This window comes from Leuciscus leuciscus (genome assembly GCF_965113295.1).
Source record: "Leuciscus leuciscus genome assembly, chromosome: 3".
In the NCBI taxonomy this organism is placed as follows: domain Eukaryota; kingdom Metazoa; phylum Chordata; class Actinopteri; order Cypriniformes; family Leuciscidae; genus Leuciscus; species Leuciscus leuciscus.
Window position 1 is genome coordinate 35,159,568 of NC_138727.1, and position 17,285 is coordinate 35,176,852.

General features: G+C 36.1%; 2 protein-coding genes across 5 annotated transcripts in view; both read right to left on the bottom strand.

Annotated features, from left to right (window-relative positions):
* abcg2d (ATP binding cassette subfamily G member 2 (JR blood group)) overlaps positions 1 to 9,244 on the bottom strand; it is a 14,583-nt gene extending 5,339 nt beyond the window's left edge. The window contains exons 1-10 of the mRNA XM_082163371.1: positions 8,914 to 9,244; positions 8,179 to 8,409; positions 5,646 to 5,705; positions 5,344 to 5,458; positions 5,038 to 5,190; positions 4,058 to 4,215; positions 3,353 to 3,504; positions 3,091 to 3,192; positions 2,637 to 2,887; positions 852 to 934 (exon numbers count right to left, since the gene is read on the bottom strand). Coding sequence (XP_082019497.1) covers positions 852 to 934; positions 2,637 to 2,887; positions 3,091 to 3,192; positions 3,353 to 3,504; positions 4,058 to 4,215; positions 5,038 to 5,190; positions 5,344 to 5,458; positions 5,646 to 5,705; positions 8,179 to 8,390 — 1,286 coding nt within the window. The 5' untranslated portion in view covers positions 8,391 to 8,409; positions 8,914 to 9,244. The remainder of the gene's footprint in view (positions 1 to 851; positions 935 to 2,636; positions 2,888 to 3,090; positions 3,193 to 3,352; positions 3,505 to 4,057; positions 4,216 to 5,037; positions 5,191 to 5,343; positions 5,459 to 5,645; positions 5,706 to 8,178; positions 8,410 to 8,913) is intronic.
* Positions 9,245 to 9,378: 134 nt separating this feature from the next.
* ppm1kb (protein phosphatase, Mg2+/Mn2+ dependent 1Kb) lies at positions 9,379 to 17,271 on the bottom strand. 4 transcript variants are annotated; one of them, XM_082163387.1, is made up of 8 exons: positions 17,117 to 17,265; positions 16,359 to 16,420; positions 15,703 to 16,266; positions 15,352 to 15,452; positions 12,750 to 12,915; positions 12,517 to 12,661; positions 12,224 to 12,358; positions 9,379 to 11,111 (listed from the first exon to the last, which is right to left on the bottom strand). In XM_082163387.1, exons 3-8 carry the CDS (start codon positions 16,140 to 16,142, stop codon positions 10,980 to 10,982), a joined length of 1,119 nt encoding a protein of 372 aa, XP_082019513.1. In that variant the 5' UTR covers positions 16,143 to 16,266; positions 16,359 to 16,420; positions 17,117 to 17,265; the 3' UTR covers positions 9,379 to 10,979. The 4 variants fall into 4 exon arrangements, with proteins under 4 accessions (XP_082019513.1, XP_082019511.1, XP_082019514.1 ...); XM_082163385.1 differs by having other exon boundaries at positions 15,703 to 16,264; positions 16,355 to 16,420; XM_082163388.1 differs by lacking the exon at positions 16,359 to 16,420 and having other exon boundaries at positions 17,117 to 17,271.
* Positions 17,272 to 17,285: the final 14 nt, after the last annotated feature.

Here is a 17,285-nt window from a genome sequence, read left to right on the forward strand (position 1 = left end):
TAATTACTTTTTTGACGAATTGGAGAAAATTGGCTAATCTGTCTAATTTGCATATAACTAAATTCATATCATGCGTTTATATTGTTTGCTGTGCGAAATTTGTTGGTTTCAATGTCACATTAAAGGTGGAACATTTTTACATCTTTCATTTTACATCTTAAAAACCTGCCATTTTAATAAGGCTAGACTTTTTATAGCCACTTTAAATTAGTAGATTTATTCAAAGCTTTTAATGAATTTTTCACAAAATAATCACTTCACATTTACTTCTAATTAATTGTATGTAAAATAATCAAGTTAGATTTACTTAAATGATTAAGTTAGATCTACTCTAGTGCAATCAGTATGATTAATCACATCTAACATAAAAGTTTGTAAATATATAATATATGTGTGTGTGTGTATATATATATATATATATACATACACACACACACACACACACACACACACACACACACACACACACACACACAAATATGTATTTACCAACTTTTATGTTAGATGCAATTAACTGATTTGACAGCTTAGTTTAACAGATGTATACTTTTAAAAAAACCTGCAAAACCTTTCAAAATAAAAAATAAGCAAATTTAATATTTGTCATTTTTTCAGTGGTCAAAGTATTGTGCGCAAGTATTTGTTCTTTAGAGTATTTCATTTTGCGGAATTGTATCAATCATCTGACTCCATTCTAAAGCATAATATCACACGTTTTATTCTAAGCTCGTGATGTGTGAACTCTGCCCACCCCGAACAAGAGTGAAAGCTTTATATACATGCACAATGCTTTCTAGAAAGGCATTAAAATAAAGGTGTTTAATGCCACACAGGAGAGAAGTTAAACTCGCCTGTTCTGTACGCCACTCTGGTCGTCTTTGACTCCGTAGAAGATCGCACCAACGATCGCAGCCATGAGGGTCGTCACTGCCAACTGCGAAAAATAATAACCTTCATAACTCAAGCAGTGATCTCTCTAAAACTGGCACGAATGATTTCAGTATTGATGACACATGAACATGCATTCATTACGATATTAGGTAACACTTTACAATAAGGTTCATTAGTATGTATATTAACTAAAATGAACTAACAATGAACAACACATTTATTGCAGTATTTATTCATCTTTGTTAATGTTACTTAATAAAAATCCAGCTGTTCATTGTAGTTCACGGTGCATTAACTAATGTTAACAAATACAACCTTTGATTTTGATCATATATTAGTAAATGTTGAAAGAAATATTAACTAAGATTAATTAATGCTGTAGAAATATTGTTCATTCTTAGTTCATGTTAACGAATGAATCTTATTGTAAAATGTTACCAGATATTATTTTGAATGTAATTGGAGAAATCTGTGAACAAAAGTTGTACTAGCGGCAAATCAAATTCCGCTTGATGGCTTTTGACTTGAACAACCCTAAACATCCTAGAAACCATTTATCAACAATGCATCAACCACCCAGAATATAGCAAGCGCAAGGCAACATGCTAATTAGCGCCGCTCAAAACATCTTAGCATAATTTACTGGATAAAGGTAATAGGCAGAAAGAGTGAGTTTGACAATAATCTCTTGACAGCTTTTGAGTGTCTGCAGTGTGAAGGTCGTTCCCAGGGTAAAAGGCTAAGCAAATACAGCAGAGCCTTCAGTCTTTATGTTAACTCCAGTCAGGTGATGGTCTGGTAGACACTATTCTGTTATGCTTGTCAAAAATTATCCGCACTGCATTGCCAGAAATGATATCACTTCAGATCTACGAGGAGGGCGAGACCAGGGTCACAACAGTCACCAAATCCGCTTAGCTCTGACCTCGAGGAATAAGCCGAAAGCCTCTGGGAGCAATCAGCTGTTAATAATGACTAGATCGAAGGCCTCCTCTGATGGCATTTGGTGGATAATGAGCATCTAAAGTCTCCATAAATTCTCTTTTGAGGAAAATCTGGATCTAAACTGTTGGGGCAACAAATCTCTGTTTAGTGTAATCTGAATGCTCCGATCTCATGAAAACATGCTCAGGTTACATAGAAGAAATGAGATTATGTTTTGCATAAAAAAATTAAGCCTATTTTAGAACCATTAAAAAGATTTCGCATTATGACCCTTTTGTATAATTAAATTCTCATGCCTCCAGAGAGTTACATTTTCAATAGTAATACTTATAAGATTCACTTTACTTTAATATTCTCTCTTTCTCTCTCTCTCTATATATATACATTATTTTAATATTAATATTATTTTATTCCTTATCTTATTCTTTGGTTTGGGGGTGATACATTTAATATATTTATAAATAAAAAAAATTATTTGATTTTGGTTTGATTTATGTAAATAATAACATGCATAATATAAACACGCACACACTAATTAATACATATTTTAATATTTCTTTATATTTTAATATACATTATAATTTTTAAATAAAGTTATTTTACTACATTATTTATGTACATTTTTATTTATAATTATTATTTTGTATTTGTAGAATTTCTTATTTATTTTTGGGTTTTGGGGTGATACATTTAATATAATTATTATAAATAAAACATTTAAATAGTTTAGAAAACAGCAAGAGATTAACAGACAGACAGACAGACATCATATCTGTAAATCCACAAGATCACAGCGGTACCTGCGCTACTGAAGTCTGTGGGTTCAGCATTAGATTCCAGAAGGTTCTCCATAACACCCAGTGGAGCTGCTGGAAGAAAGAGCTGTTGTAGGTGATGGTGTGACATTTGGCTCTGATGTTGCTGTCTTTGGCCCGGGTGATGCGTTCCAGCTCGGCTTTGATGACCCGTGCGTAACTGCAGTTTCTGTACTTGTCCACCAGCTGATCCTCAATGCACTGCTGGCTACCGGCAGCCACTTCAAACTCGAAATCTGTCAATGATATTACACATGGTGTATAATGCAAGTTCATGTAAGTGATCACAATGCACCACTAATACAAAAGTGGTAGTTGAGTGTAAATGACTATTAACTTGAAAGAAAAACAAGGAAAACCTCATATTGGCATTTTTTATATGATATATCACTCAACAAGCGAATCTGACTCCATTTAAATAGAAGTATAACCAAAGTACCTCCATTATTATGAATCTTTGTCACGTTGACCGCTGCGGAGCTCCCATTAATGACGTCCAAGAAGAAATCAGCTGGGTTATTATGAGCTTCACATGCATATCCTAAGATATCATTGAAAAAACAAAACACTGTTAAGTTCCATTCAAGTAGAGATGTTAGTATTGTGCTCCGGATATTCACATCTTAGAAGAACTTTCAACCCTAGTTTTTTAAGCATATTTAAAAGCGTTTTAGGTTTCCGTATCGGTAAATAATGCGTACCGATGTTGGCGAAGTAGTCTAGAGCGTCTTGAGCGGGTCCGTGATAGACTTGTTTGCCGTTGGCCAGCAGGGTGAGACTGTCGAAAAGCCGGTAGATGGTGTACCTCGGCTGATGAATGGACATGATGATGGTGCGTCCCTGACCGGCCATTCTGAAAACAAACACACAACAGTGTTGAGACAGTAAAACAACATCCCTAAGATCATATCTACACTCCTGCTCAAAAGTTTGGGGTCAGTAAGATTTTTTTTTATCAAGAAATGGATACTTTTATTCAGCAAAGACACATTAAATTAATCAAAAGTGACTGTAAAGACATTAATAATCTATTTCAAATGCATGTTCTTTTGAACTTCATAATATGCATCAAAGAATCACTGAATAAAATGCGTTACGGTTTCCACAAAAAATGTAAAACAACATTTAAAAGAAATATATTCAAATAGAAAAAGGTTATTTTAAATTGTAATAATATTTCACATTATTACTGTTTCTGTATTTTTGATCAAATAAGGGACTCTTTCAAAAACATTACAAAATCTTACTGACCCCAAACTTTTGAATGGTAGTGTATGTGATAACTTGCATATCTCAAAAATGGGCACTGAAAGCACAGAAGCTCAGCCAGAGGATTCTTTTCACCGAATACTCTTTATTTTACATCCCCAGAGATGAGAATGAATGGATGTTTTGAATATACAGGCCTCTTCAGCAGCAGAAGCACAGAATGAGCTGTACTAGCATCCAAGCCGGTGGTGGGCTCGTCCAGAAACAGCACAGAGGGGTCTATGATCAGCTCCATCCCAATGCTGGTCCTCTTCCTCTCCCCACCTGAGATCCCTCGGATAAGCTGCGTGCCCACCTATACAGACATATACGTGCACACTTATGGTCTAGATCTTTTGTAGAGACTACATAGACTATTAGTTAGAATGCAGAAGTCATTAAAGTTGCATTTTCAGTTGAATTTGGGGAAACTGCTTAAAACATTTGTTGTGTTGAGCTATTTCAATAACTTTTGTTTGATTTTTCCATTGCAAACAGCTGAAAGTCTTTACATTTTGCCAATAAACATGATTTGCAATGGGGGTGGAATAATTTTGATTACAACTGTATATCAATTTTAACCAAAAATATTTATGTTGGATAAAATTTGTTTACCTTATATTAGTTCATTTTTATCTTTTAAAGAAGTAACAGCTTTCTGATAGTATTTGCATATTTGTATCTAATTAACCCTCATCCTTCCCACGGGTCATTTTGATCCGGATTTGTTTTTTCTTCAAATTGAGTGTTCATCCCATGACTTTTGTCACACTTGAACCATGAATACACACACACACAAAAAAAGTTGCAATTTAAAAAAGTAGCAAATCCTTCCCTCGCGGGTCAATTTGACCCCCATAGGAATCAATGGAATGGGAGGAATGCTTCAGTACATATTTAAAAACCTAAAAAGGCTAAAACTTACCAAAAAATTATTTTATAATGTCTACATGTGTATCTGAATGTATACTGAAGTAATTGACTTTAGGACCCACTGGAACAGCTCATGTTCTCCAAATAGTGCTATAAGGCCATCTAGTGGCTAGAGTCATGAAATATCATGTTATATAAATTTTTTCCCACAAGAGGTCAGCAAAGACACCCAATGTAAGATATTTTGTAAGAAATGCTATTTCACCTTTGCATCTGCGACTTTGTTGAGGCCCAGCTCTGAGATGAGGTGGTTAACTCTCGCCTCCTTCTCCCTCGGACTGACTCGGGAAGACAAACGCAGTGCAGCCGAGAAACGGAGGTTCTCTCTCACCGTTAGAGTGCCCATCACAATGTCATCCTTAACATATACACACATAATGTATTGCTAGGAAACTCTATGCTGAATCCCAATACCCCATTCCTACACCTTATAAGCATTTAAGCATAAAAAGGCTTTTAAGAGACTCATTTTAGTCTCATATATAGAGCTCATCTCATGCATGCATTGTACCTGGACAACATAACCAGAAAGACATTTGAAATTAGGAGGCTGTAGGGCTCCATTGATGAGCACTTCTCCAGAAAGACCTGCGGGATCCTTCCTGGCTGCAAGTACATCCAAAAACCTGAGAGATAGAGAAAAAAAGGATGTTAACGTTGCATTGGCATTGATTTGATTCCGTATTCCTGGAGGAAACTGTCAGGAAAGATACTCCAAAAGCTTGTTAAACCAAAAATAATCTCCCCTTCAATCCGGAATCCATTTGGCACTGATATCTTATTAAGATGTGAATTCGTCAAATATGTACTCACGAAGATTTGCCACTTCCCGTAGGACCCAAAATAGCATTTAAACCAGGTCTCATGATCCCACTGAAAAGGGAGATAAAAATGAGATTATGTTCATGTCACTTGCTATTGAATTCATCAGGTCCGGTGGAAAAACTTATTGCACAGATGTTGTTGTGCTAGTCTAAAAGAAGTAGAGCGCCATCATGGCTAAATGCTGGTCATCTAAGCAAAGAATCTAATTGTCATTAAATTCCTGACATTTAAGAGATCTTAAATGGTTATCAAACTATAACAGTTAAAACTAGGTCATCTAGGTGATGCCGAGACCCGCAGTTAAACTGGGGTTTTTCATTTGGTCAAGATCACACTTGACTGCATTTAACCCTGGTGGGTTTGCAAGCCAAGAGATCAAGAGATTAGACTCACAAACCCATTCATAATATCATATAATTGACACTAACTCTATAGAGAGAATGTCCAAAGGAACTATGCACTTGGTTCTGGGAAATGTCAAGCTCATTTAATGCTTTAAGGAAAAGCATTCTGGTTTTCTGCTATCCATTGTTCTGGTGAACACACATGTAATGCAGCACATGTAAAGGTGAAAAGGTTTTGTAAAGCCTCATGCCATTGGATAATCTACTGAAGTTCTTATGAAGCCAGAGAGAAAACCGTTTAAAGTTCCTTCAATGTCGTAAGAGAACAATTGTTAAGATCCATATGATGCCACTAAAAAAAATAAAAAATTTCAACCATTTTGATGCTAAGGCCTCCCAAATATGATGATCACCTTGTGAAGCAAATATATATATATGCATTTATTCATTCATTTATATACAACCTGTTCTTGAATGCCTGTACATGGCAAGGAAAGATTTAATTTCTTATGGCTATAAACTAGGCTGTCATAAAAAAGTCACAATGCATTTCTAACCAGTGTTTCAAAAACAGAACAATGGAAATAATACAACTACTTCTAATACCTTAAGTTATCTTTTTTTTTCAAATGCCCTAGCACTCCAGTTTGAAAACTCCTGCCATAAGAGAAACCTTTTTAAAATTCCTATATTATCACAGATGTTTAGGTTCTCATGATGTCACAGGAGAACCTTTTAAAATTCCTATATTATCACAGATGTTTAGGTTCTCATGATGTCATAGGAGAACCTTTTAAAATTCCTATATTATCACAGATGTTTAGGTTCTCATGATGTCACAGGAGAACCTTTTAAAATTCCTATATTATCACAGATGTTTAGGTTCTCATGATGTCATAGGAGAACCTTTTAAAATTCCTATATTATCACAGATGTTTAGGTTCTCATGATGTCATAGGAGAACCTTTTAAAATTCCTATATTATCACAGATGTTTAGGTTCTCATGATGTCATAGGAGAACCTTTTAAAATTCCTATATTATCACAGATGTTTAGGTTCTCATGATGTCATAGGAGAACCTTTTAAAATTCCTATATTATCACAGATGTTTAGGTTCTCATGATGTCATAGGAGAACCTTTTAAAATTCCTATATTATCACAGATGTTTAGGTTCTCATGATGTCATAGGAGAACCTTTTAAAATTCCTATATTATCACAGATGTTTAGGTTCTCATGATGTCATAGGAGAACCTTTTAAAATTCCTATATTATCACAGATGTTTAGGTTCTCATGATGTCACAGGAGAACTTTTTAAAATTCCTATATTATCACAGATGTTTAGGTTCTCATGATGTCACAGGAGAACCTTTTAAAATTCCTATATTATCACAGATGTTTAGGTTCTCATGATGTCATAGGAGAACCTTTTAAAATTCCTGAATTATCACAGATGTTTAAGTTCTCATGATGTCACAGGAGAACCTTTTAAAATTCCTGTATTATCACAGATGTTTAAGTTCTTATGATGTCACAGGAGAACCTTTTAAAATTCCTGTATTATCATAGATGTTTAAGTTCTTATGATGTCATAGGAGAACCTTTTAAAATTCCTATATTATCACAGATGTTTAAGTGCTCATGATGTCACAGGAGAACCTTTTAAAATTCCTATATTATCACAGATGTTTAAGTGCTCATGATGTCACAGGAGAACCTTTTAAAATTCCTATATTATCACAGATGTTTAAGTTCTCATGATGTCACAGGAGAACCTTTTAAAATTCCTGAATTATCACAGATGTTTAAGTTCTCATGATGTCACAGGAGAACCTTTTAAAATTCCTGTATTATCACAGATGTTTAGGTTCTCATGATGTCACAGGAGAACCTTTTAAAATTCCTATATTATCACAGATGTTTAAGTTCTCATGATGTCACAAGAGAACCTTTTAAAATTCCTATATTATGATAGAAGTTGTTTGAGTTCTTTTGCCATAAAATCTTTTTAAACTCCTATGATGCAATAACCACAATAAATGCAATAAAAGCTTAACCTGAAAAAGATGTTGCCAAAACTCAATAGAGGACGATCTTTTAACAGATTAAAGAGACTAAATGAGCCCTGATCTGAATTATTATGACCTCTCTCTCTCTGTGCATGAGATCGACTCACTTGAGGTCTACCAGAATCTCTTTCTGGACTGTTGTCCTCTTGCAGATGGGTCCGCTCTTCTGATCTACTCTATAACAGATGCTATGGAAGCTGACAGTGGCTCCATGCTGCTTTTTCACGGGCCCCATGGCAATGATCTTTGACAAAGACATCCCATTTCTGCCCGTCTCTTCAGTGATTTGATCATGCTCAAAGACAACATTGTCAGTCATGTTCTGCCAGATTTTCTCCCTAAAAAGACAAACACAATATGAATAAGAGAAGAAGTGTACTTATCTTGCATCAGGACTATAAATTATCCCTCAGAAATTCGTAACATAATTTAGTGAGTTTAAGAGTTGCTGTTATGCTATTTTCAGAATAATAATGCTTAAATGTTCAATACATTTTTTGTAGCCTAGACTTTAAGGCATGTCTATAGAGAAACTTTCAGAAATAAATATCTCCATATCTTTAATTTTTTATATTCCAATGTATCATGTATGAAATTAAAATGGCAATATCATTTATATGAATATGCGATTTTATATATCTTATCTTTTTATTAAATTAGCCATTATTTAAAAGCATACATACTTGATTAATACAACGTGGCCGTAACACTTTATCAGCATAATTTTTCATTTGTCAGTTACAGATTATATGCACAAACAGGTTACAGTAGCATAAACATCCGCAACCTTCAATCTACAGTATTAATATAACATCAGTGAAACATTAGAGAAAGATGCTTACCCTCCTCTCGCTGCTGCAGTGACCGCTGGATGTCTGGAAGGGTTTAAGCTGTTTAAGTATCCGATGGGAAAAATCCAAATCTGACTTGAGGCGGTGAAGCAGAGATCTTATATAGATGGAGCAGAGGGTGGGATTCAGTCACGGGCATCACCAGCGTTTAAACCTGAACATTTTCCTGTATGGCATTTACTGAGTCTGGGACACAATAATATAACATGTTAAATGATTCACATTGCAGCAGGACATTTGTTCAAACTTAAGTTTACAGGCCTACTAAAATATATGCTTTTAGTAGCAAGTCAATTAGAAAAAAGAAGAAGCAAGAATCAATAATTGTGGTGCCTAATACCATGAGAAATGTGACACACAACAACACTACTTCTAATGGATCCAATTAGATTTGACAGCAGAATGCATCAGTATTTAAACAGGTAAAAAAAAAACACAAATTGTTTAACCAAAGGAGATGTTTCTGGTGAAACTTTATTCACAGCTGCATTGTATTTTACAATAAACTGCATATCAATAATAGCAAAGTTAGGTCCATATATATATATAGAGCAGGAAACACTTGTAGTTGTTTTACAGATTGTTCTAGGCAAAATCCAAGCACAGTTGTGTTAACACCCAATGTAATACATTCTGACAGAAACATAATAACTGAAGAACAGCACATATGAAAAGAAACAAGACGTCTATCGTACTGGAAGCGCTTTTGGACCTTACAGAGGAAGACATAAAAAAATAAAAAAAATGAGAGGAAATTCTGAATGAGAATGAAATGAGTGTTAATGCCGAAATCAATACATGAAGAAACAGCACTAGAATACGAAGCCTGAACCGAGATGCCGACTTGCTGAGGTCACGTGTGTATGGCTCTACAAATAAAATTCACTGGACATCAGAGATCATGACAGAAGATTTTTCAGCAGAATGTCTGCAATTACAACAATCATGTCAGAGGATGAATGAATGAATGAATGAATGAATGTTCACTTCTCTCCTGTAACTAGGAGACTTTAGAAGAAAATATGTATTTAGGTATAACATCTATACATTCACATATACCATTAAGTTAAATGTCCATATACATTATATAAATAAAATAAAATCACCATCTGCACTTTGATCTATGCACTGTAGGGAAACCACTGAAGTGTACAATCTGAGTAAAAATAGTTTGTCTGGTAACACTAAACAAGCACACGTCACAGTTTAAAACTTTAGTTATCAACCTAAAGTTGAGTTCCTCACCAGAATAACTCAAGCATGTGAAATAAGAACAGACGTTTATGGACAAGGCACAGAAAAATCATCTATTTGTTCACACAATGGTCCTCAAGTTGGGTTGCGGATTCCATTTGGTAGTAATATTTCTTAGTGTAGCTTTAAAATTGCTGGTTGTTAAGCTGGAAGAAGTATATTCACACTAATAATAGGAGACAGAGTTATAGAAACGTGTGCTTGCACAAGGAATAGGAGTTCATATTTCAGTACACACAGTAGTCTAACTGTGAATATGGGCTTATTAATACGCACAGCCGTCAGACAAAGACTGTAGACCACAGAAATGTGCTTATGCGTGTCACTCAACACTACAAAGAGTCATGAAGGTTAAAAAAAACAATGGAACCTCCCAAAATCTGAAAGTGCTTGACATTCCTGTTGTGACATTAACATGTGACAGGTGTTGATTACACTATGGCAAGGCAAACTATTCTTAAGTATTGTATCTGTGAAAGTGAAAACCAGAACGGAGGTAACCAAATAACTGTTAGCAGAACAATTTTTAAAACAAAGAAAACCTCAAAGCTCAGGAAAATTTAACACCGTTTTAGACATTAATTAAATGCTTCTTTTGCTTCTCTAGGCTAAATAGCTTAGAATAATTCTGATGAGAGAAATCAACTCCAAAACCACATTAAATGTGGGTTCTGGCTTTAACTGTCTTTTTTGAGGTGATCCTCACAGGATGGATAAGGAGAATATTGCACATTGTTCAGCTCAGATTATTGAGTCAATTTTGTGTATCACTTATACCATCAGTGTCTTGAGTTATTTTTTGCTTAGGCCCAGCGGCCACTGGAGACGAAACTGCGACTGAAGGAGAAGCTCACGTCAGAGCTTTTGTGTTTGCCCCAGGCACCGAACGGCACCACAATGATAGTGCTGTTGTCTTCAGATCCATACTGAAGAGCCTGAGAGAGACAAAAGAACCAATGAATTTACTACGAATCGTACGCATGTTTAAACCTGCTGCATTCACAACAGAGACAAGAATAAATGAGAAGAATACTGGGACATTACAGGGACGATCGATCATGAAAACGATAATCGTCGTGACTTAAAAAAACATAGTTGTGTTATGAAGCGACAAGAATACTTTTTGTGTGCAAAAAAACAAAAATAACAACTTTATTCAACAATTTCTTCTCTTCAGTCTCTGACACACAAAAAGTTTTCTCGTCGCTAGGGGTGAGCCGGTTGCGACGTTCGTCTGTTATAGGACAACTTAGTTTGAATAAACGAGCAGACACTGATTAGCTACTTGATCATCTAAATAAAAGTAATAAAAATGTATATTTGTGTAGTGTTCAATGTTGTCATCGATAGAGATACGCACGCGGATGGGGTATTAGCCCATTTCATCCGCAAACGCATCCCAAAACTCATCATCCGCACCAACGTTTTTTTTCCCCAAATTTCAAAGCCGCACCCGCCCGCCATCCGCTGATTGTTTTGCGGTCTATGGACGATGCAATGCTCTGCTGATGCGAGCCGCAAGAAAGCCCTTGTCTGTTATAGAAAGGATGCAGCAAAGATATTTAATGTATGAGGCATAGGCCTGCGGTGAGATGAGCTCTAGTTCACAATGCAATGCAAGTGAACGCGGCGCACCGGCGCCTCCATGTCACGGTTATTATATTGTCTGCTATATTTGCTTTTTATTTATTAAATACATGTAATTGGTTAATGAAACATTTATTTAAATTAAGATACAATATGTTCAAAATGAAATTCGATTTAAAGAAAGGCTTTTAAAAATGCAATGCAAGTGAACGCGTTTATTATATTGTCTGCTATATTTGCTTTTTATTTATTAAATACATGCAATTGGTTAATTAAACATTTATTAAAATTAAGATACAATTTGTACAAAACGAAATTCGTCAGAAAGCTCATGGTTTTCATAAAAAATATCTTTTGTGTTCCAAAGATGAACAAAGGGCTTACAGGTTTGGAACGACATGAAATACATTTTTTTAATGAACTAACCCTTTAATGCTGGATGCTGGATTATTTGACTCACTTGTTCAGAAATGCGTTGTGCTGCCTCTTTAGGGTCGTTACATTGGTTAATGACGTCACAGATCTCCTGACTGTTCATGATGAAGTTGATGCCATCAGTAGTGAGTGCCAGGAAAGCATCATGGACGTGATGCAACTGACAACACAGGTACACTTAAATCAATACAACTTTAACAAGTATTTATATTATTTTAAAATAATTTATATAAAAAATTTTTTTTAATTATATAAAATTTGAGAGAAAGAGAACACATTTTCAGGATATTTAAAGTGAATTTTAAAAAAAGCTCTCACTGAAACTCTCTTAGTCTCTGGTTCTGCGATGACACCTGACGTTTTGAGGTCGAAATCTCCAATGCTGCGTGTCATGGCCAGTCTGCCGTTGACATTAGGCTGACCCAAACTATTCCACGTAATAAAACCTCCAGTACTCCGTATCCTTCAGAAACAAACATGTCGATCAAAAGAAGTGCTCTCACAGTGCCTCAATCTGCTTGGAGAAACTAGTGCTCCCAGGCAAACTGTACCTCTCTTTTTCATCCTTTCTCTCAGGTGTGTGATCCACAGTGAGTTTGAGGGCCTTGCCTTTGCGGCACAGCATGGCACGGCTGTCCCCCACACTGCCCACCACCAGCTCGATCCCATCTCTCAGCAGAGCCACTGTGGCTGTGCTCCCTGCACTCAACAGAGAGGCTGTAACACACCAGAGAGCAAGGCAGAATGGTTAGTTGTGATGCGTTTAAAGTCACTGATACAGAATAATACGCAATAGTGAGTTTTTGTACAATTTTTTTAAATCACACACACAGAAAGAAATTAAAAGGCTTTAATTCTTAGTCCTGTTCTGAGAATTGCACATAATTCTAGTGTACTGTACTACACAATACTGTGCATATTTAATAAATATGTATGCAATGCTTTGGTACACAAGCTTTTGATAAAAACGTAAACCGAAACAAAAAAGAGGGAGATTCCAAAACAGATGATGCACTGGATTGGTCAAGGCAAACAGGTAGCATTGTGTCTTTTTGACTAGCAATGGCACATAATGACAGTAAACACAATTGTTTAAGCAAAACATCTTGCTTGGTTTACAAAAATTCATTAATAGCATAAAAGCAAACAGCTTTTCTTCACTGAAAATTACTTTGTTCTCCCACAGTAAATATCTTGTGCTTTTTTTTCTACAACATCAAATAAAACTAGAGTTATCCATACACAGAACACAACAACTAACCAATCATTTCGCAGCAACCAACACATGTGAAGAAGACAGAGCACAGTAAAGGAGAGATAAGAGAGAAAGGCAGAAAGGAAAAGAGAGAGAGAAAGGTCAGGAACCTTCCAGAAGTCCACGCACGGACCCGCTGGAGCAATCTAGCCCTCCGGCCTCCATAAAGGTAGTGCAGAGCTGCAGCTCTTATAGGGGGTAAGCTGGGTCCGCGGCTGTTGTAGATATAATACGCACACACAAAGGGCAAGATTGGACATGTCACGCAGCAGGCCACACTCGTGGGCCGCACACTACATGAATAAGATGGGCCTGGCATAATCGTACAGCATTTAATATCCTTATCAACACACATGAATCTAACAAAGACTACTTTAAAGAAAAATGGCAAAACCTATTTTTAAATATGTATTAATATTATATACTGGGGGTGGGAATCGAATGTAATATTTGATACTATTTCAGTTCAAGGAGTCATGATGCTGTTCGAAATAATTCCTGATGCATTTTGGTTTTTCACTGGATGCAAATCTTTATCAAGTTAAGGTACCTTGTAGGCAACAGTAATAAAATAAATGAGTAGGGCTGTCGCTAACGATTATTTTGGTAACCGAGTATTCGGTCGATTATTTTGACGAATATTCGAGTAATCTGATATTTTTTCGTGGTAATAAAAATAGACCTAAGCGAAGACCTAAGCCTTTAAAGACTTATAATACATATATAATAACAATGAGGCAATAATATATGGTTCAAATAAAGTATCAAAAGCAAGTAATCATATGGTTTTACAGAATAACACTGTTAAAATACATAATATAAACAATAATTTTCTGTACATTATGTATTATAACAAAAGCCTGCAGAGAGCACCAACGGCCTGGTGTTGTCACACTTTACAACAGATCAAATCCATGCTTAATACTGGCCAAATGACATTTAACTAAAATGTTTAGTTAATCTTTAATATTTGTCCACTTACTTACGATAGAAATGCTACAGCCACTGTAATTTCTTGAACAAGAACATGTGGACATCAAAACATGCAAACTCAGTGCGAAGGTTTAAACTTCTATTTTGAAATCGTAATGAACTGTTTATTGTCGTATATAAATGATTCACCTTACACATTTGATGAAACGGCGCACATTGCATTCCCAGATGAACCTTATAAGCCAAACAAACTCACAGGATATGCAGAGTTGCAGTTTGAAACGCGCTCAATGCATGTAAATGATAACAGTTCAAGTGGAGCAGCATTGTGACGGAGCCACTCTGAGATGCACGTACACGCGTTTAAATTATATGATAGTTGGGATGTTTTCTTTAAGACGTTGTAAACTAAAGCTTGAGACTTTTGCCTGTCAAATTTATCTGAAAGCTCTTGTGTATGTTTGTTTGCACAAGCCGCACAGCATAAACACCATTTTGTGGTATATATGCCAATGCAAACATGTCCTCCAAACCACAGTGTTTGTCCTGCATTGTCTTTTTCAGTAAATACAATTATTAATAACAATTTGGAGAAAAAAAATGTCAATGCATCTAGGAATCAACTTTTTACCCACCCCTAGTATATACAAGTGCTATCTTTATGATAGGATGGACGCATTTTACAGAGCCAAAGAGAAGTCTGTGAACTATCACGAGAAGATTATACAGGCCTTCACTGCTCTGCATTAGGGATCAGTTTATTTTATTAAACAAAAAGATTTCTTTAGTCTAAATCGTTATGTTCTGCTCACAAACGTCAATTTGGCTCTGTTACATGTATCCCTGATGCATCAAAGCAATACTTATGAATAAAGACTCTAAAACTGAGCTGAGGGACTACGGAGTATTATTCATATAACATGCATGCTTTCAAAAAAAGAATAAATCAGTGAAATAGGACCTACCATCTGCACTGAAGTGAAGATGCCTGGCTAACGATTTGTCCAGCTCAAGAAATGCCCTGGTTAAAACTAACTCCAAGTTATTCTCCTCCTCTGCAATATCTCTGAAACAAAAATCACCAAATGCAACATAAACAGTTAGTTATCCTAAAACACAGATTCCAAAGCCCATCTCCTGAAGGAAATCTCTTAAGTTTTATGGTACTAAACACACTAGGCACACTATGTGAGCACAATCTTGATTTTTTCTTGTAGCCGGATGCATTTTCGTGACAACAAAAGTCAAAACTGGTGAAAAGGGATATTAAAATAAAATAAAACCACCATAACAGTTATTAAATGACTGATCCTTACTTAATATGCTTCTCCATGTTCTTGTGGCAGAATTCAGCAGCCGCTGCACCCCCGTGTCCATCAAAAACCGCAAAGTACATTATGTTGTCGGTCATCTGCGATAGTTGAAAGCGGTCTTCGTTCTCCCTCCGCTGACCAATCAGCGAAGCACAGCCGACCTTGGTCAGGCTAACTTTGGGAATGAGTTTACCATAGCGGATGCTTGGCGGAAGCATGATGGGCTCATCAATGCGGTTGTCCCAGATCCCGAAGGAGTCCCAGGTAGTCGGAAGGCCACTGCTGTCTGGATCAAAGCGGGAGTTACTGCACAGAGGAGATGACGGAGTGTGTAGAGACCGTCTCGGGTCTTCCTGATGGGCGCTGGTCAGGCCGAGGGCAGCCCTGCTGCAGACACGGGACCCGCTGAGCGTGGCATATCGCATAAGAAGAGCCACTGACATACTCTGTGGCTGGACACCAGACTTATGGAATAGGTGGGAAGAGTCCAAAACAAATGGATCCAAAATATGCTTAGAAATTCCGTGCAGAAGGTGTGTCTTGAAGAATATAGTCACCAGGACTTCTCTGAAAAACAAGGAGGAAATGAACAAATTAATGACTTGCCTCAGGGCTTGTTTATCCCTAGATTAACATACTATGTGACATGCAGCACATACCTTTTTCAGCTGTGTCTCAAAACATTAACAAGATGCCAACACAGACAGCACTTTTTAGGCACCTATGATTTCCAAAAAAAGCTATTTAGTTAGGTAAGTTAGCTCAATGGGTTTTGATACATAGCCTTTGTTTTAAAACTAAATAGCATGTTTACAGCCCCTCCCACTTAAGTAATTCAATTTAAAAAACTGTATAATACATGCCCAAAAATGCTGCCTAGGTTAGGTAGTCAGCTCGTTAGGTTATAAAACAGCCTTTGTTTAAACATTAAATAGCGTGTTTACTCCCTGTACCAATGGAGTCATTCAGTAACAAGGTTATACGCAAATGTGCCCCACCCCCTATTTAATTCACACAAGATGTAGATTATATACACATAACCTGCGATTCGAAGCCAACATAAATACATTCATATTAAAGGAAAATAACCCCAAAAATACATAATATGGGCAAATAATCAAATTAAAAATGAAAAGAATGTAAATAAACATGACGCAACACTCCGCTTATATAACAGCATGTTAGCAATGCTTTCAAACAGCTCGTTAGTGGTGTTTTAAACATTACTAATAACGTAAAATTTGATAAACTGATATAAATTATACCAGAAGAAGCTTATTAATTATAAAATTAATCACAACAAGCAAAATGGAGATGAATCCTCGACTTTTTCGGCGCTCGAGCTGCTAGCAAAAACGGATTCCGCGACAACAAAACGAGAATATTGTATAATTTCTAGATTTTATTTACTACCTACCTTCAAACTTTGTGATAACAATGAATTTCGATTTGTTTTTGTTTATCCTAACGAGTTAGTATGTGTAATATACAGTCGGTCATTCCTTATCAGAGTCGTTTCAGCTCAGCTCTGTCTGCACCGACCGCCTCTGAAGGAAAATACTAGTGAACCAATCAGATCCCTCCGT

What these genes read in the sequence shown, in the direction of transcription:
- ppm1kb (XM_082163388.1), bottom strand. Translation starts at nt 16,142, where the DNA reads ATGTCAGTGGCTCTTCTTATGCGATATGCCACGCTCAGCGGGTCCCGT. An exon ending in TCTTCACTTCAGTGCAGATG is followed by an intron (nt 12,916 to 15,351) that starts GTAGGTCCTATT and finishes GGTGTGTTACAG; the next exon opens with CCTCTCTGTTGAGTGCAGGG. An exon ending in AGAAAGGATGAAAAAGAGAG is followed by an intron (nt 12,662 to 12,749) that starts GTACAGTTTGCC and finishes TTGTTTCTGAAG; the next exon opens with GATACGGAGTACTGGAGGTT.